This window comes from Opisthocomus hoazin, chromosome Z (genome assembly GCF_030867145.1).
Source record: "Opisthocomus hoazin isolate bOpiHoa1 chromosome Z, bOpiHoa1.hap1, whole genome shotgun sequence".
In the NCBI taxonomy this organism is placed as follows: domain Eukaryota; kingdom Metazoa; phylum Chordata; class Aves; order Opisthocomiformes; family Opisthocomidae; genus Opisthocomus; species Opisthocomus hoazin.
In genome coordinates this window covers 52199068-52220370 of record NC_134454.1, presented here as the reverse complement: position 1 = coordinate 52220370, position 21303 = coordinate 52199068, and the positions used below count along the sequence as shown (strand labels likewise).

At 41.2% G+C, this 21303-nt stretch overlaps 1 protein-coding gene across 2 annotated transcripts in view; it reads right to left on the bottom strand.

The window, feature by feature from the left end:
• Nucleotides 1-21303, bottom strand: part of LOC104333383 (guanine nucleotide-binding protein subunit alpha-14) — an 88051-nt gene that overhangs the window by 49317 nt on the left and 17431 nt on the right. For both annotated transcript variants that reach the window (XM_075410890.1, XM_075410891.1), the window contains exon 2: nucleotides 743-927. In XM_075410890.1, coding sequence (XP_075267005.1) covers nucleotides 743-927 — 185 coding nt within the window. The remainder of the gene's footprint in view (nucleotides 1-742; nucleotides 928-21303) is intronic.

Below are 21303 nucleotides of genomic sequence, written 5' to 3'. Positions count from 1 at the left end.
TAGAGAGCAATAAGGTCCCTGCTCAGTCTTCTCTACTCCAGATCGAACAATCCCAGTTCCCTCAGCCACTCCTCATGGGACTTGTTTGCTAGACCCCTCACCAGCTTCACTGCCCTTCTCTTGACACGCTCCAGCAACTCAATGTTCTTCTTGAAGTGAGGGGCCTAAAACTGAACACAATACTCCAGGTGCGGCCTCACCAGTGCTGAGTACAGGGGCACAATCACCTCCCTGCTCCTGCTGGCCACACTACTTCTGACACAAGCCAGCACGCCGTTGGCCTCACCGTAAAGGCCATATGGCCATCCATAAAAGGACTCTAGGCGGTATGTTTCAAAGCACACCAGCATCAAGCAGATTTGATGTTTTCCTACAACACACCCAAAATGCCTCACTCTGGAGCTCTACTGATAAGCCAGGCTCTGTCCGCATATTCCTGGCACACACAGTCTAACTCTACAACTTAGACTCCAAAAAAACAGGGGGGGTTTGGTACTTATTACTAGCTCTCAACTTTGAAAATTGTTTCTTCCTAGCCATCTCCACCCCATTCCCGCTCACCCTGCTCCTCTTTCCATTACGAACTCCCCATTGTTCTGTAGAATCAGATGTGGGGCAACAAACTCCCCACAAGGCATACAGAGTTTTAAGGCTCTGCCTGTAGAAGGTTATAACTGAAATAATTTGTGTACAAACTCCAATTTCATGGGCCGAAACTACAATTTTCTTTGTACTGGCTTACCTCATTCTCTTTGGATGTGTACGGTATCTTGAGAGTATCCATGGCTCTGACCATCGCTTGCATGGCAGTAAATATATTTTGGTAAACCACTTTTGTGAAGCCTTTCCTGTCTTCTTCTGTGTAACCTGATCCATGAATAATCCTCATTTGTTTAATGAATGTACTCTTGCCACTTTCTCCTGTGCCTGGGGGAGGGGGAAAGAGGAGAGAGACAAACAGTGTTGTATTTGCAAATCCTAGAGTTGAGAATATTTGTAAATACACATACAAACAATGTGCACCTTATCTGAGCATGCATAAGAGTCACCATTAATCACAGTATCATTTCTGAACTCCCTATTCTCTGTAATTTGTTGTATTTTAGTCAAAATATTTATACTGCTGGGTTTGGATGGTTTTTCTGGAAAAAAAAAATATATATATATAAAAGTATCGTATCATAACACATCCTACAATGTTTAATCTAAGGATCCTCTAGGTAGAAGTCAGACTACAAAAAAAAGCAAGGTACAAGTACAAAAGAAAGAAATTTTGTTTGTGTAAGGATTAAATTCCTCAACACTGACAGTTTTGTACAAAGTTTATGCACCATTTACACCTTAACAATACAGCCTGCACTAATCCTGAACTTGGGGACGAATTTTGTCATTAGGCCACATTACTTAGTTTCACGTTTCCACTGATTCTTATATAAATACTGACTGAAAACACGTTAACTGAAATTATGAAAAATGCGTTCATTACTGGCAGCTACTCTGGGAATTATTGATTCTATTTAAAAAAACCCTAAAAACAGGTTATAAAGTTATATATAAACTTACACAATTCATAAAATATTTTGCATGTACATATTGCTTTCAGCCCATTTACAGGACATAACAATGTACTTCCTAACATTTTTCAGGACATAACTCTTGTTCCTCTGTTCTTTCCCATTAGCCTTATAACAGAAAACTGTCTGCACTGACTCATAGCAAAGATCCATTCAGGCAGTGTCCCACCCACAACCAAGTTTGTAAGTAGTGGCCAAGAGGCGAGTAAAAAGAGGGGCCAGAGTATTTGACACTTTCTCCACAAAACCCTCCCTCCCTTTCAAAGTTAGGACTCTAGCTTAGAAGTTCATTAGCTGAATGCTACCCTACTGTATCTTTCAAATACTTGGGTGGGTTTCTCCTTAATGCAATGGAAATGTTTTGCATCCTCCACGCATTTTAGTAAGGAGCTTCAGAGCTCTATCACCCATGACGCTTCATTTGTTCTGAGTTTGAATCCAACAAGTTCATTTCTGTTTCTTGTACTCAGTAAATCTTCCCCCCTGCCTTCTCCACACACCCTTGATTTTATACACCTCTGTCATACTGTATGTGGTTTACATGGCAAAGTTTTGGCAAATGGGGGAGCTGCAAGGGTGGCTTCTGTGAAAAGATGCTAGAAGCACAGTATTCTGGCAGGACCTATGGCCTGTGGGGACCCACACTGGAGCAGTCTGTTCCTGAAGGACTGCACTCTGTGGAAGGGACCCACGTGGGACAGGTTTTGAAGAACTGTGGCCCATGGAAAGGACCAATGTTGAAGAAGATTGTGAAGGACTATCCTGTGAGAGGGACCCCAGGCTGGAGAAGGGGAAGAGCATGAGGAGGGAGGAGCAGCTGAGATGAAGCGTTAGGATCTGACCACAACCCCCACTTCTCATGCTCCTGTGCTGCTCAGGGGGAGGAAGAAGAGTGAGTAGTGAAGCTGAGCCTGAGAAGAAGGGAGGGGTGGGAGGAAAGGCGTTTAAAGATTTGTTCTTATTTCTCACTGTCCTTCTGTTATTATATGGTATTAAATTAAATTAATTTCCCTAAGCCCACCCTGTTTTCCAGTGAAGGTAATTGCCAAGAGATCTCCCTGTCTTTATCTTGTCTCATGATTTTTTTTCATCATATTTTCTTTTCTGTCCTGTTGAGAAGGGGGAGTGCTAGAGCAGCCTGGTGGCCACCTGGAGGTCAACAAACTTCAACCCACCACACATATTCAACTTCAGCTGTACTTTTTCTAGGTTAAAGAGTCCTAGACAGATCAGTTCCATTCTCAGGTGGGAGATAGTCCACAGCTTGATAATCCTTTTGACCCTTCTTGAAGCTTTCTCAGTTCTGTTTACCTCTCAGATACACCTAGAGTACCAAAATTTCAAATACTAAGGTGCAGCCAAAACTTACATTTATTACTTCACATGATTGTGTTATCTGTACTGTAATTAATTAACACAAAGAGTGCAGGTGCTATATAGTTACTTACATTACTTCATACTGATCTACAATTAACTTTACTTGCCATTTCACTGCCTACGCATAGAATTCTAGAATCACAGCTTGGAAAAGACCTCTAAGATCATCAAGTCCAATCACAGAATCACAGAATGGTAGGGGTTGGAAGGGACCTCTGTGGGTCATCTAGTCCAACCCTCCTGCCGAAGCAGGGTCACCTACAGCAGGCTGCACAGGACCTTGTCCAGGCGGATCTTGAATACCTCCAGAGAAGGAGACTCCACCACCTCCCTGGGCAGCCTGTTCCAGTGCTCCGTCACCCTCAGAGGGAAGAAGTTCTTCCTCATGTTCAGACGGAACTTCCTGTGCTTCAGTTTGTGCCCATTGCCCCTTGTCCTGTCGCTGGGCACCACTGAAAAGAGCTTGGCCCCATCCTCCTGACACCCATCCTTCAGATATTTATAAACATTTATTAGGTTCCCTCGCAGCCTTCTCTTCTTCAGGTTGAACAAGCCCAGCTCCCTCAGCCTTTCCTCGTAGGGGAGATGCTCCAGTCCCCTCACCATCCTCGTAGCCCTCCGCTGGACTCTCTCCAGTAGCTCTTCATCTTTCTTGAACTGGGGAGCCCAGAACTGGACACAGTACTCCAAATGAGGCCTCACTAGGGCAATGTAGAGGGGAAGGAGAACCTCCCTCGACCTGCTGGCCACACTCCTCCTAATGCACCCCAGAATGCCATTGGCCTTCTTGGCAGGCAGGGCACACTGCTGGCTCATGGTTAACCTGTTGTCCACCAGGACACCCAGGTCCCTCTCCACACAGCTGCTCTCCAGCAGGTCCACCCCAAGCCTGTACTGATGCATGGGGTTGTTCCTCCCCAGGTGCAGGACCCTGCATTTGCTTTTGTTGAACCTCATCAGGTTCACAAGCCACACAAGCCACTGTTCCTGTGAAACAGGATAATTTTTATTTTAAGTATCTTACACCTTATCAAGCTCAGTTCTGTATTCTATTGCCCTTTTGTACTTCCAGAAGAATGATGCACTGAATATTTTCCCACAGCTTGTGACAAACTGATAAAAGAATATATTCAGACACAGATTTTTTTTTTTGTACTTCAGCTCCAAAATTATGGTCAACTGACACCAAATGCTAACAGAGCTAGAAGACTAACTTACTACTCAAAAGCTTTCATTTGAAATCTGTCATAAATAAAGTATTTCTCCAACAGTTCCCTAAACGTTCTCTAACAGGTGCTCAACTATTCTACACTAGTAGAAGAGAAAATCTTAAAAGGTAATTACTTTATTCAGTTACCTATCTAGATTTACTACTATAAAGTTGTCCAAGATCTTGCATTGTTTTATTTATCAGTTCTGTATGTTCTGTCATACAACTAATACGACTCTGCACTATGTGACAATACTTGCAAAATAAACTATGGTGAATAGCAAGAAGTTGCAGCCATCGAAAAACTGATTCAACTTTTTAAAAAGAGACAACATTTCCTCCCCAGGCGCAGGACCCTGCATTTGCCTTTGTAGAACCTCATCAGGTTCCTCTCTGCCCAACTTTCCAGCCTCTCCAGGTCACACTGAACAGCAGCACAGCCTTCGGGTGTATCTACCACACCTCCCAGTTTGGTGTCATCACCAACCCATCAACACCGTGTCTACTAAACCATGTCCTCAAGTGCCACATCTACATGTTTTTCAAACACCTCCAGGGATGGTGACTCAACCACTTCCCTGGACAGCCTGTTCCAATGCCTGACCACTCTTTCAATAAAGAAGTTTTTCCTAATTTCCAATCTAAACCTCCCCTGATGCAACTTGAGGCCATTGCCTCTTGTACTATCGCTAAGTACCTGGGAGAAGAGACCAATCCCTGCCTCACTACAACCTCCTTTCAGGGAGTTGTAGAGAGCAATAAGGTCTCCCCTCAGCCTCCTCTTCTCCAGATTAAACAATCCCAGTTTCCTCAGCCGTTCCTTGTAAGACTTGTTCCCTAGACCTGTCACCAGCCTCACTGCCCTTCTCTGGACACGCTCCAGCAACTCCATGTCCTTCTTGTAGTGAGGAGCCCAATACTGAACACAGTATTCGAGGTGTGGCCTCACCAGTGCCGAGTACAGGGGCACGATCACTTCCCTACTCCTGCTGGCCACACTGTTCCTGACACAAGTCAGGATGCCATTGGCCTTCTCGGGCACCTGGACAACTGCTGGCTCATGTTCAGCCAGCTGTCGACCAACACTGCCAGGTCCTTTTCTGCCAGGCAGCTTTCCAGCCACTCTTCCCCAAGTCTGTAGCATTGTGTGGGGTTGTTGCGACCCACGTGCAGGACCCGGCACTTGGCCTTGCTGAACCTCATACAACTGGCCTCTGCCCATCGTTCCAGTCTGTTCAGATCCCTCTGCAAGGCCTTCCGACCCTCAAACAGATCAACACTCCCACCTAGCTTGGTGTCATCCGCAAACTTACTGAGGGAACACTCAATCCTCTCATCCAGATCATTGACAAACATGTTAAACAAGACTGGACCCAAAATTGAGCCCTGGGGGACACCATTCATGACAAGCCACCAGCTGGATTTAACTCCTTTCACCACCACTCTCTGCGCTCGACCATTTAACCAGTTCTTTATCCAGCGAAGAGTACACCCATCCAAACCATGGGCAGGTAGTTTCTCCAGGAGAATGCTGTGGGGAACAGTGTCAAAGGCCTTACTACAGTCCAGGCAGACAACTTCCACAGCCCTTCCCTCATCTGCTAAGTGGGTCACCTGGTCAGAGAAGGAGATCAGGTTGATCAAGCAGGACCTGCCTTTCATGAAACCATGCTGGCTGGGCCTGATCCCCTGGTTGTCCTTCACATGCCCGGTGAGCGCAGTCAAGATGAATCGCTCCATAACCTTGCCTGACACTCAGGTCAGGTTGACAGGCCTGTAGTTCCTGGGACCCTCCTTCTGGCCCTTCTTATAGATGGGTGTTATGCTGGCAGTTCTCCAGTCATCTGAGACCTTCCCTGTTAGCCAGGACTGCTGATAAATGATGGAGAGTGGCTTGGCCAGCTCCTCCACCAGCTCTCTCAGTACTCTCAGGTGGATCCCACCTGGCCCCATGAACTTCTAAGTGTCCAGGTGGTACAGCAGGTCATTAACTGCTTCCTCCTGGATTATGGGAGGTTTATTTTGGTCTTCTTCCCTATCTTCCAGCTTTGGGGGCCAAGTACCCTGGGGGTAACCAGTCTGACTATTAAAGACTGAGGCAAAGCAGGCATGAAGTACCTCAGCCTTTTCCTCATCCTTGTTGGCAGTATTTCCCTCAGCATCCAATAAGGGATGGAGACTGTCCTTGGCCCCCTTTTTGTTGTTGATGTATTTGTAAAAACATTTTTTGTTGTCCCCTACAACACTGGCCAGCCTGAGTCCTAGCTGGAGTTCTGCCTTTCTAATTTCCTCTCTGCATGATCTAAAGAGATCCCTGTACTCCTCTTGAGTCCTTTCCTTTCCTCCGTAAGTGGTAAACCCTTCTTTTTTTCCTGAGTCCCAGCAGGAGCTCCCTGTTTAGCCAGGCTGCTTGTCTTCCCTGACGTTTTGTCTTGTGGCACATGGGGACAGCCTGATCCTGTGCCTTTAAGACTTCCTCCACTAAGAATTTATTACTGATAAGATAGTATTCTCATTAACAAACTTTCAGTAATTTACACTTAGCAACAACTAGGTCTTGAAAATATACCATCTCAAAGAGGAAAAAAATCCTCTGAACATTACATCATCAGATGTATCAAAGCAGGAAAACACTGTGAATGCCCACCCCATCACACTGTATCTTATTATCACAGTAGACCATAGTATCACTTTAAAGAAAGAAATGCAACTGCAGGGCTCCAACCATTAACAGTAATAGCAAGCAAAACCCAGGTAACCCAGGAAAGTGTAATATGTTTCTGAAAAATTTATCACTATCATCAGTTCTTACTCTATGACCTTCTTTCGTGTTTTGCATCATCCACTGTGGATTTGCCTTTAAAGCTGTAGCTGTCCCTTATTCAAGCCCATGTTGTTCAGCGGTCCTTCCCCAACACATTGCTAGCACAGCTCTGCTCTCCAGGTAACAGGACTTATAGCATTCATCAGAAGAGGATCGAAGCAACATTTTAATCAAGCAATGAGAAATAATTAATATTTTTGCCTTTAAGAAGACTAATGTAGCTGCTCTTTCAACAAATGTTCAGGATTTCTTTAATTTTGGCATTGTATTGGTTTACTTGAGAGAGATGGAACATTGAGATATGCTGGAACACATGCGAAACAAATTCCTGGAGGAATTTGTTTTAGTAAAATACTGATGTTACGTTATATATCACAGCTTTCAGAAAGGCACTCCTGGCATGTCAGCTTTAAGAAGTCAAGTTAAATACAATTCAAATACAATTCACTTTAAAAACAAAACAAAACAAAACACCACCACCACCATTTTTTACTGCCAGTGGAACCCTTATATTTGAGAGGAAAACACTCTGATTAATCCAAGTTGAAGTGCTGGTCCAAATTTTTACAGAAGTCAGAATAAACAGTCCTATCACATTACAGCAAAGCCCTCTTCTAATGTTTGCCGCTGTGCAACTGTTAACTTCACTGTAAGGTATTCGTAAAAACACTGTGAAATTGTTTAAAATATCTAATTTGGGCTTTTAAAGAAAAACGCTGCTTTCCAAGCCCCACAAACACCAAAGGTAGACGGAGCAAGGTCTAAAGAGATCATCTTCTGTACTCCAGGCTAGAGTTATTCCCTGCATGTATCAAATTTATTTTTTTAAGAAATCTAAGGTTAATGTATTTTTATTGTCTGTTTGATCTAACCTATAGCCACCTACAGCAAATGCAAAATGCCTATTCAAGTGATCTATAAAGTGATATGAAATATACAGATAATAAACAGAGCCATCCTGCTTTAGCATTTGACCTCTCACAATCCTGAAAACAAGTTGATGTAAAAGCTTTGTGCTCCCTACCCCGACCTTACACAGAGAGTGCATAGTTTTCCTTCTGTATTCTTCCTTCCAGCAACTCCTTATGTGCCTAGTCGTGCCTCTTGTCATAAGCCCAGAATACAGCGTCTCTGTGCAAATCCAACATGCTTTTTGTTTCTCCATTCCCACAAGCTATCTAAAGAAACTTCAAGGTTCATTAGCTTAAAATGAAACAAGGCTTTTAAAGCATGTCTTGACAGAGAACCATTTTAAAGCGTGTTAAAAAGTGGCAGGGCTTTCAAAAAGAGTTTTGAGTACAGAGCAGTCATGCCAGTATGCATACTTGGGAGATATTAAGCTAAAGATAACTGCATTTCAGGATGGGACTGCATACACAATCAGATTTGGATTTAGTATCTTTCTGATTAAAATAGTTGGAAAACAAATGAAGGCACACAAATTGGGAACTTGTGTTTCAAGACTTCAGTTGGTGGGGCTTAAGAAAAGGGAGTATAGTTTTTACATTAGGAATAATAAAAATTGTAATAGGGTAATAAAAAGCAGGTAGTACAGGAAGTGTAGATAATAGGACAATAAAACATTGAAGTATTATATACCTTGGAGGTATATAATCATGTCTTAATGCCATCCATTCTAGAAGCATTAGACAATGGGGGGCTTTAAAACATGGCTATGTACCACCAAGATGTTGGAATTCTGTTATTACAACGAAGTTTGAAAAGGTTATTTGTGCAAAACAAAGAAAACCAAAAAACCACCTCCAAAACCCAGGCAAAGTGTATTTTACTCCTCAGTGACATTTGTGGTAAGGACTTGCTCAAAATATATTTAGTGCATTTCTCTTCAGGAAACGATCTGTTGAATCATTACTGCCAAAATACGCAACACATATTCTACTGACTAGGTCAAGAGACAGAATATTCTCAAAAGGTGAGATGTACATGCATTAACGTCATGCACTTATCATCCTTCCAGTCACATCAAGCATTCTGTTTTTTTTCCATCTGCTTCCAACTACTGACTGACACACAGGTAAGGGTTACCTACACAAATCCACTTTCTCAATTAAAAGAAATACTGGATTTTGACAGTTAATTCAAGGAATAAAACATTATTATCTGGTTTGGCCATTGTCTCTTCTCCCCTTAACCCCTCTGTTGCCTGTCAGCTTTATTTTCCAAGCCTAATATCTGAATTTTTTATGGAGGAAACGAAAAGTTATTAAAGAAAACCAAACCAAACCAAACACCAAAACCCTGAACAACTCTACACTCTCATTCTCTTAAGGAGTTTGTGTGTGCAACTTAATTATGTTAATGAGCAGACTGTGAATACAGCCACAACAAAATTAGAAGGCTGTAATTGCTAAGGACAGAGCAAAGCTAAGTAACTAGCTTTGCTAAAAGCTAAGTAACTAGCTTTGCTAACCCTACCACCTTTAAGAACAACAGAACAGAAGCTTTGGTAGAGGTGATCAACCTATTGCAAATCCTGGATACACACTTGAGCAGTTCAGATGACTGAGATCTGGGTTGCTCTTCACCATCATCAGCTCTCAAACGGCAATCGCATCTTCATCTACAGTACAGACCTGCCCATGCACTCACTTCCACTTGCCATACCTGAATAGATGTGGGTCAGTTAGTAAGCAAATATATTTCATCTGTTGCTGCATGACAACAGGTGACTCTTCTCCTTGCAGCTGTGTCTCACTCAACAGGTATGGTACTGGTAAGGGCCATGTCACTGGATATCCGCACGAGCAAGGCCCCTGGTCCCAGTAGAAGCAAGAGAAGTCCATACTACCTTCCCAATTGTCCCTGCTGTCAAATATAATAAGCACGATGAAGTTAAAATGCCACAAGGAAAACACGAAGTTAAGGTACAGGGTCATGAAAATAATGCTCACTGCCATCTTTAGACCAGAATCTAATATCAAACCTCTTCTCCAGTTATGAGTGGCCACTGGAAAAGGCTGACAGAATCATGTTGATAGCTATGGCTAACTTATCAGCTCTGCAAAACTCAGTAGTCTCAAGCCTCTATGACAGGCCACATTTCTGACTCTCTTTACAGAAAAATATTTCATGGGCAGAAATAAATACGAGAATAAAGATACCAACATTTAGTGATTAAATTAGGAGATTTGCTGCTATCATTAAAAATTAAACTGTATTTAAACAAGATCTGCAATATTTTGTACTGCAGTTGTTAGGCTTGCTCAACTGACAGAAGGAAACTTCTTTCTGTAACTGCAGGATTAACAGTTTGATACACAGAACTAAATGGGGCTCATGCACAAACTCAGACATAACAAAAATGGCTTTCAAGTACATAAACCCAACTCACTGAAAATTGATAAGGTTAGAACAACAAAGCCTTACGTTTTTAAAACAACAGAGTCAGAAAAAGTATACAGAAAGAAATTTGGTTTATTTCAAGGAGGAGACCTGAAGCAGAAGGAAGGAAATTTTTGAGGTTTATCAGAAAGAAAAGTCTTTAGAGTCCTTCAGCAATCTTGGAGGATTACTCCTCCCATTCTGTTAACTAGTTTCATGAACGTACCATATTAAATGCTGAAAATAGCTTCACAATGTAATGCACATATATACATGAATAAAATCACAGCCTTTCCAGTAGCACAAGGCAGGGACAAGACAGTGTTTTTAATGACCTGGGGAAAAGTCAAAGCAGATTTCATCTCTATGCCTCATACACAGTTAGTTCTTGATTTCCAATAGTAATGTAACCCAAAAATAAAATGTGTTTTCACTTCTCTTGTTCATTTACCAATAAGCATTCCTGATATCCGTGCCAGGCAATATTGTGAAGTATTATCTGTCACTTTTTACTAACCTACAATACAAAGAAAACCCCTCCACAAATGTACAAAGAAACAAATTTGGCAGGGGAAGGGTTAAGGCAAGGAAGGGAGAGACAGGGTAGGGGGACGAATCAAAGAAACAAGCCCCAAAAAACTAGCAGCTATTTCAGATACTCCATTCATATTCCGTAGGATTCAGAACAATCTTCTACATCTGTTACCACAGAAACAGCTCTCATTCATTCTACAATCCCACATGTTAAAAGCACATTCTGATGACTTTTCCTCTGCTGATGACAGGCAACATGATTCGGAGTTTTGAAATCTCCGAAGTTAAATTAACAGAGGGAGAGGCTGCAAACATGTTTAATGACCACCATCAAAAGCTCTGTACAGAAAAAAAAAAAAATACACCTTTTTTTTTGTATAATTTGTAAGTCCATATGGACTAGTGCTACACATATAGCTGAATGTCTGCTTCTGCACTGGCACCACTTAATTTGACACCAACATAACTCACTATTTCAATGTTACTTCTGCTACTAAGTATAAAGGTGGAAGTGACCATATATCTGCAAATAACCCATTCAATTACAGTATTCTCAGAAAACCAAAAAAAGTTTAAATACATAAATTTCTAGCGAGGAACAATTATACAAAGCAACAGTTCCATAGCTCATTCTGGTCTTTTGTGTTATAAAAGCACAGGGTTAAGCTAGTCTTCATTCCATAATTCTAAGTCATTCCAAACACCTCGGAAGCAAAGAACCAGAGCAAAATCAGAATTGGAACCAAATCTTGCCACCTCTGGTCAAATCCTCCAAGGTTTTGCACACAGGATATGAGGCTTTGTAAAACAGTTCATATGCTTAACATGCACAAGCTGCCCCGAACCCAAGTGTTCATTACTGTTGAAAATATTAATATTAAAAGCATTTTAAAAATAATTTAATTAAAAAAATAGTAAAGGCTATCACAGATAATCCAAGCACACATATGCCTGCTAGCATGTGTGCATGTGTACCCTATAAAACTGACAGTAGCACCTGGACAGGCTTTAAATAGGGAACAAAAGAACTTCTCAGAAACAACATCCCTCGATGATTCTGTGATTCTTCCTCTCCTGTACTGGGGAGCCCAGAACTGGACCCAGCGCTCCAGACATGGCTCACCTCCCTCTGCCTGCTGGCAACACTCCTCCTCGTGCAGCCAGGGTACAATTCACCTTTGTTGCTGCGGCCGTGCTTTGCTGGCTCGTGTCCAGCTTGGGTGTTCACCAGCATCCCCGGGTCTTTTCTGCAAAGCTGCTTTCCAGCCAGTCAGCTCACAATAACTGCTGGTCCTCCCCAAGTGCAAGACTTTGCACTTCCCTTTATTTAAGTGTACGAGGTTCCTGTCAGCCCATTTCTCCAGCCTGCTGAGGTCCTCTCGGGTCTGGATGGCAGCACTACCCTCTGGTTTATGAGCCACTTCTCCTGGGCTGGTGCCATCAGCAACCCAGCTGACGGTACACTCCGTCCCATCATTGAGATCTATCATTCATGAGTCTTCCCCTGCATCAAAGTGTCCTGTTTTATATCCATACCTTACTTTAAAATCTTACTGTTTTAGTTCAAGTACCTTTTCCAGATTAATCCATAAAACAGTGAATGCTGCAGTTAGCGAACAGTAAAATGTCATTACTAGACAGCAGTAACAAGAGGTTGCAGCCTAGCTCGATGTTATAAAACAGGAATCATATATGTGCACGCACTTATACAAAGTTCTTCCATCAGGAGCAGCAGTAGCTGTTTCAGACAACATTCATATGCTCCAACAACTGACTTTAAACTGACTGCAACATACACACAAACCAAAGACAGACTTTCCGTAACATTTCCTCAGTGCTTACTGTTAAGTGTTTTTACTGCTGTGGCTACAATTCCTGGGCACACTGACTTCAGCAAAGGCAACCTTACAACTTTAATGTACTGAGGCTGGGGGCATGCCCATTTACAAATATCACATGATGGGGCGGGGGAGAAGGTGTATTTGAGGTTCTTGGGTCATCACCAAAAGATAGCATATTTGCTGTTACCTCCTTAAAAACGTACCCACTCTAATATCAAATTTATAATTAAAATTCCCAGTAAACATGCTACTGGAAGCCAGTACACGGACTCAGTTCAAGCTGTGATGGATCACAAAACATGCTTAGGCACGAGATTTTCTTCCCTAACAAGCCCCTGGATGTGAATGTCTCTTTACAGCAACCTTGCTCCACAAAAGGCCACATCCACCCTTTGACATACGTGGGTGGCTCCTATTCACTTCACAGGGAATTCAGTCTATCTAGTGATGGACAGGATATAGACTTAAACATACGTATTTTCAGAAAGTGGTAGTCTGAAAACTCACATTTGACTGAGAAACACTATGCTCAACAGGGGCAATATGGGAATTTATAGTTCACCTGATCCTCACCGCAGACTATTCCTGTGGATACTGGCAAATACACCACAGAAAGTTTCCACTTTGAGCATGCTGTAACTGATGTGACTGGAGTATCATAAAGAGATGTAAATACGGCAATAATTATTAAAACCGTAATACACATATGCTAGTGCTTTGCATCTATTTTTTTATACTTATGATTGAATAGGAATGTTCATTTATAGCATATAAAATGGCTGATACTGCAGTTTATGAACTTACCATCTCATCACCAAATTAAAAAGTAATGGAATGGCAAAACCCCCAAAAGTTTTTCTGGTTCTGAAGTTCATGTGGCAGAGATCTGAAAATAAGCGTGACACAAAAATCCAGACAGATTTCTTTCAATGCTGAGAAAGAAGCTTTGTTTTAGCACCACACACAAAACAAAATCAAGAAGCTGAAAAAACTGCTACCAGCAAGGCTCTACCATACAGTGGTGTGATTTGAAAGAGCAAGATTAGTCTCTAAATATAAAGGAAAAAAGAGAAGAAAGTAAATAGCATACAGAGTGACCGATACAGTGCTCTTCCTCAGCCCACTTCCTCCCTCCCTCCCGTTGTAGTCTTTCAGATCCCCTTTCTCTCCACCCTCCCTCTATCCCTTCCCAGTCTCACCTATCCCTCATACATTCCCTCCTGACCCGCCATGTAGTCTCCCCCACGGCCCTCTCCTTTTTCCTCAGTTTATGTAGCACTTTAGGAAACATGGTCTTCACAAAAATCCAGGCAGGCAACAAACAAAAAAATAGTGAAGACCCAACAGATATTACCACGTTATATTCTATTCTCCCCACTCTTCATCTTCTTTATTGAGACTGTATATTTTATTGATCTGTAGGCTTCTAGCTACCTTTCTGTGCAATCCTTAGAGGAAATACATATTTACAAAGTACTACTAAACCCCAGAAATAGAACTGTAATGTAAAAAAGGCACCAAATAAAACTGCTATACTTAAAACACATTGAAAAACAAGATGTGATGAAGGCCAACTCATTTACCCTATCTAGATCACAACCTATCTGAACATCTAACAGGACAGCCTTGCTATTGCTTCATTTTCTGACCAGTCCAATACTCGTATATCATTTTCCTTGATTGATTCTAATGTTGCACTTCAACTAGCAGCATCAGACAAAATCAGATTCTCACCAACTCATTCCCAGGGAAAATCCACTGATAATCAATGGCTTCATACATCTTGAAGCTGTCCTAAAAATCCTGTTTCAACAGTGTTCTGCTGATTACACATGAAGGGGCAGCTTCCTTTCCTATAATTTTCCAAGCAATCACCCTCTAGTTCTTTATAGTATATTGCTATTTGGCTACCAAAAAGTCCAAAAATAATCTGGGCTCCAGTATTCTTACTGTTGATGAAAAAATACAAATTAAAAGTTCTGGCACACAACTGAAGACCAGACACCATCTTTCAAAGCTCAGCGATCGCTCCAGTGCTGATCCATCTTCCTTTAATTCCTTCCTCCATACTTGGGATTCTGGGCACTTCTTGCAAAGCCCAGATGTTCTCCTATTCCACAACAAAAGATGTCATAACAAAGTCTCTCCTGTAAGAATGGAATCTCTGAAAATGAAACTGCCAACGCGCTAAGATGCACTGCAATGGGTTCAATACGAAAATGCTTCTAAAACACACTAAATCTTGACACAGGATGCTCATGTTCAGAATTAAAGCGTCCCTGGTTCAGTTTAGCCTTATCCTCCCAAATTAATCCTCCTACCCTCAGCTAAGGCAGTAGGACAAATCTGCTGTGACAGGTGGTCCTCAAACCTTCAAGACTTGCTCTGCCACTTGGCTCAGAGCAACTCGCTTCTATTCCTTTTGGCATCAAGCGATCTCTGTGCTGAAAAGCCTAAGGCATTTGTGCATAGCAGGTTCAAATAAACAGGCTACAAAGATAAGTGGGCATTTCTTTCCTCATTCCTACATGTTTATGCATCTCGCTCACTCTCCCAGAGACAACATAAGAAAGTGGACAGAAGGAAACCACCCAGCCAAACCCAACAAATCTCAATGCTTCTGTGAGAGGCAAAACATATGGTGGGGGCATGGAAACAGTCTGTGCAGAGCCCCAGCACAGAGCTGGAAAAACACTCTCACTCTTTTCTGGATGGACTACAGCTGGTTTTAGTCACAGGAAAAACAAAATAAACAGCCCCCCCCAAAACACTCTACTTTGCCTGTAATGCTGGCAGTTACACTACAGTAGAATAATTTCCCATCTAATGCACAAAAGATAGTCAAAAAGTGAAAAAAACAGTAGTAATTTAAGGAGATTACCAACGCTGGCCAGTAGTTTTTAATTTTTAAATATACTTCATATTCTTCTAAAAACCTGAAAAGTCCTATATGAGTAAGAGAATCTAAATGCCACATTACTGAATAGCTTAATGAAAACGCAAATGAAGATAAAGCTGCCATAGTTCATAATTAAAATTTTTACACAGGAAGACTGAGACAAGCATGTAGAGAATAGGTAGGCCTGAGCAAACTACATACAGTGACACAGCAATGCTCCTCCACTTCACAATGGTCTTGCTTATTTCTAAATTACCCTTCATGATTAAAATATTACTGAATAGTAATAATCAAGAGAAACAATACCAAGGAACTGATATCTGAGCTGCACATACTGAAGTTTCTGAGGTCTTCCTTCACCTTCCCTCTTTCTCTCAAACCCCTCCAATGACTGTTAATTTGTGCCTTTCACCTACCAGAAAATAAAAATCATTTCTTTTCTTCTTGGATGAAGTATATTAGCTTCCACACATACTTGTACTGGTATTCCTGGAAAAGCTAAATCTGCTAGTTATTTTTTTATCTGCGATAGTCACACTAAATTGACTCTTCCTTGAAAAGTCAGGAAATTCTGTCTTTTGACTTCAGTGAAGTTTATTCCTCATAGTTGTCATAACATCAACATGGACTACAAGAAACCATGTAACAATCCTACACCTCTACTTAATTTCCTGATGTTGCCCCACCTTCCACCTCAGACACCACTCTCATTCTTCCCTTTCTTCAGGGAAGCAGCCTGGGCCAGACAGCCTGCAACCTGTGCTCTCCATGGGTGCCGCATGCTCCATTTCTCTCAGCTGGCAATGAAGAAGTAGCTTTGCACTAGTGAGCAAACCTGTGTGGGCTACAGGAGCTCCAGAGATAATCCACGCTTCACATTCCATTATCCTAAATCAGGACTACGTATCTGACAGAACAAATGCATGTTTAAGGAAGAAGAACAAATGGTACACTCTAATCTTTTCTTTCAACAAAATCTCCCTATTTCCGTGGGTTTCTCATTCCTCACAATAGACAACAACCAGCTTTCAGCATGGAAATGCATTCTCTTAGTTTAAACTTTATATATTGTTTTAAATTTATTTTAAAAGTCCTTTTTTGTACTAAATAAAAAAGAACAATGAAACAGCTTCCTAATGGAAAATCTTTTGCTGCTGCAGGATGTTGCGGATGATGCCGGTAACAGTTTATATTCTTAGTGTTGTGTGTGTAATAGGAAGTACCATAACAAGCAGCAACAAAAGTTAAACACATAAAAAAAACTTGTTTAAAAATGACAAAAACCATCAGACAACAAGAACTCCAAACACATGTTCTTCTCTTGCCTGATTATAGTCTGTTAGTTGTCAGCAGAAGGACTGGGTCCGATGCAAACGCAAGTGCCAAAAAAAAATCAGTGAACTGCCTCGTCTACGACGAACGAATAGATGACAAGAGTCATCCTTTGAGTTTCATCTCTTCTACACTCTGTACAGAGTTAGACTCGACGACTGCTACAAAGACAACTATTTCTTATATTCAGTGGTAAGACAAACTTTTTCTTCACAAATGCTCATCCCAACACTTTGAAATTGATTGTACATTAATTGTAAAATCCCTATAATCACAAATACCTTCACTTTCGGTAACAGAAAAAAAAAAAAAAAACTAATAACAAACACTGTTGTTAACATAGCTCCTGAAATCCACACCTGATTTCTAGAGGCAGAAGCCTCCAAAACCCAATACAACTGATGCATGGCTTTGCTTATGGAAATGGAACTCCTTCCCTGCACCATCACAACAGACATGACAAAACTGAGCATCAGTGCTCAAGTAGTCACTGCCATGGCGTACAGAGAGGCAAGGGCAGAGGGGATGGCTCCAGTGCTGCTAATTCATATGTTTATACTCATTACGGACAGTGAACGCATATGACTTCTTACGTTAAAACTTAGGCTGCCATAGCAGCTACTTAGCAACTTCTAAACAACTTTTAAGTATTTAGAATTAACAAGGTACACAAGTTATTAAAGCTGGCAAATGCATGAGTGCATTTTGTAATTTGCTTAGCACGTGCAATGCCCCCTTCCCAACCCCCCCCCCCAAAAAAAAAGCTGTAATCTCAACACTTCCTTTCCCCCTTTACAAGTTCACTGACAGCAACACCCACCTTCTGCACTGTGTTGAAACGCAGCCAGGTAAAGCTGACCAGGAAATCTTTGCCACTTGGCAAGGCAAGGTAAGCCACCGCCAGTGCGTTTGCGATAGCCAAACAGAACGCAAGCCCCGCTGTGTCTAGCGTACCAGCTTGGCCGTAGCTCCCTGCTCCTAGGACATTTGGAAGTTACGGCTACTAAAATGTTGTGTGCATCTCCTTCCTTCCCCATCCACATCATACAGTGATTTTGAATATGTGTTCAATCTTTGAACTCCTTGCTTCTTGCTTACCCTACTCTGCCAGACTATTTTAAAACCAAAGACAGAGAGAAAAGCCTAGAAGGAATGTAGTATTATCAGGAAACACAAACTTGCACTGAAGAATTATAAGAACCACGATAATGTGCTGTCTTTAGCTACAAGGAAAAGATGGCAAGAATGCATCAGTAATTCTTTTAACACGGCAGAAGGAGAGAAAGTTGGTTTTTTACACAGCTACGGCTACAGATTGCACTGGTACAGAGACAAAATAGGAGTGGCAGCATACGACAACCATTTTTAATTTTAACTGCTGATGACAATTATGCTGTTGCAAAAAAGGTACTTACAAACAAAACGATTAAAACAAAAAAATACCACATCAGAAAGTCTAGCTAGAATCTGAAAGGAACTTTCAGCAGCTGAACACTTTGTACCCATAAGTAGGGTTAGATTTGTCAGAATAGCTCCTCGATGTCCTTCCAGCAGCTCTGGGTGCGGATCTTTCCACAACCAAGGTGAAATGCAAACAAGACAGTCGCATGCTATGATCACTGCTTACCTTGACCACATTAATTAAATCAGCTATAAAGACAGGAGAGAATTTGGAAACTAGATTTTGGAAATCAGAAGTCATAATGCACTTCTGCCTCACTATGTATGGAAAGTAAAAACTTCATGCACAGCAGGCATCCCTGCTCCCTTAGAATAAAAGTCGGAGCGGCTCTGGATGTAAGAAGTATTTCATCAAGAGATCTCTGCTCTGGTACGAACACCGCCAGCAAAACACAAACTACTTCAGTGACATGCGAATGACAACCACAGAGTTGAGCATCAGCCTTTTGCATGTGTATTTGGCACAGACCCAAGAGAAGGGGTGGGAGTATCTGGACAAGGCCTGTGATACACAGGACAAAAACAAAACCCCAAGTTATTCATGAGACAAAAAGCAGAAGTGGGAGATCAGCAGCACTCAGCACTCACACACTTTGAACTTTATCCACAGCTCATTTTGAGGCCTAGCCTAAACACTGGTCTATAAACACTTCCTCAGAACTACATACAAGTTTTGCCAGGTCATCGTATGAACACGTATAGGTTGAAACAGTAAGCACTCGATTAAAACAGAAGAAGTTTCCCAACAAAATTTAACAGACTAACTACCAGAATCACTTTCTTTTTTTTCTCCCCCATGGAGGATGGAGCCTAACTGCTTCTGAAGGAGGCAGTTTAGCAGTCTAAGTTCTCTTGACTTTATGTGAGACTTAGACATTTGCCTGAAATCACTTAAAAAAAAAATCTACCATGAATTACTCATAACTTACCTCTAAATCACAAGTAGTCTCCCACCCTGTATGATCCAGTAACATATTGCTCATATACATAAATCGCAAGTTGTTTTTCTAAAATATTTTCTGATATCCTTCATTAGTTGGGTCTTATATTAGCACTTCTTGCCACTGAACACAAGGAGGCTAATTTGCTATTGCCTTAGTTCTGTTTTCTTCTGCTTCCAAAAAGAGACAACACCGATTCCAATGGCCATTCATGGCAGGGAATGCAGGACTCTGTCACAGGTAGTTCTACGTAACTTTGACAAAAGATACAAATCTCCATTTCAGGAGGACAGTACTTCAGTATTTACAAAAGCCAAAGAATTTTACTAGATTGCGTATCAAATTGCTGATAAACAACAAAATCGCTACCTGAAATGCTAATCTGAAACCAAACTATCTTTAAAATGCAAACAAAATTGTTCTTAATACATTTCTTCCAACTTTGCCACCTTATATACCTAGATATGAAGCAGACAAATACTACTGGCTCTGAAATAACTTCCTGGAAGGCCATTCCACAGTCATCTTTGTAATTTTTTGATCTTCCATAGCTTTGAATTATTAAATTATACCAAAACTGAGCAAGGTCTACTGACACGGTCTTTGAATGACAAATACAAACGCCACCTGAACTTCAGGTTTTCGGTCTAAACTTCCAATTTTGTTCTCTATGCAGCACCAAGGACAAAATCCCATTCCAGTGATCCTCTCCTCCTACTTCACATCCTACGGTCATAATATCTCCAAATCCTTTAGGGTGATTCTGCTCTTGAGGATGTAGAAAGCATGCAAAAACTATTTAAGACTATGGTGTCATCAAACAGCTTGAAATAGGCATCTCCTGCGTGGCAGTACTTGGCAATAGTGTATGTTACGAGCATGTGTCTTAGAAAGTGTAAATTTAACAAGTGTAAATTTAACAAGAGTATGGAATCATAGAATGGTTTGGTTGTAAAGGACCTTTAAAGGTCCTTGAGTCCAATACCCCCTGCATTGAGCAGGGACATCTTCAACTAGATCAAGTAGCTCAAAGCTCTGTCCAAACTGGCCTTGAATGTTTCTAGGGCTGGGACATCTGCAGTCACCAGAGATGCTAAGTAAAATATTAAGCAGTTGTGATGGGGATTATCTAACAGTATTTTTTAAAAGGCTTTACAGTTTTTAATAGAATATTTTGTAAAATAAACTTTTCTTAAAAAAAAAAGGTATTTTTTTCCTAGGTTGTGCCAGAATCCAGCTAACTGAAACAGAATACATTATAGAAACCCACAAAAAACCCAGTTCGATCTGCTGATGGACTGGATCTAACTTCTTGACAATTCAAACAAGAGTCTTCCTCCAGTCACTGAGTAACATGATATTGTATTTTGAGTTAAGAAACTCAGTTGGTGAATAATATCACACCGTATTTTCAGTTAAGAAATTCACTTGGTGAAGGAGCTTTTATTTTGTGGGCTTATATCTCATATTTCAATTCTGTTTTTTAAACTCTATGCTCCCCTAGTACTCAACATATCACAGTACCCCATAAGAGGAAATTCTGTGACTCCACTTACGTAACCAAAGGTCAAATATGCTGACTGCCTTTCATGTTCCAGGACACAAGAATTATCTAATGAACTACAGCAACATGTTAGACTCAGGGGAGAACCTCAATATGAAATGGGTGGCTGTGACAGAGAGAGATGCTTCCCGATCATACACAGTTTTGAACTTCAAAGCACAACAGGAAAACAAATTGACAAGAAAGTAGTCTAACTACAGAAAATTACTCTGAATATTACCCTAACATTAAAACCAAGTGACAAAACAGTCATATTTGTGTTCTTTAAAAGGAAAAGATAAAAATATAGAGACTATTGCCCTGCCTCTGAAGGTTCCTTAGAGAGCAGTGTAATTGGAAATGATATGCTGTGTTTTGCACTAAAAACCTGCCAAACAGTGCTTTTTCCTTTTTTTTTTTCTTTT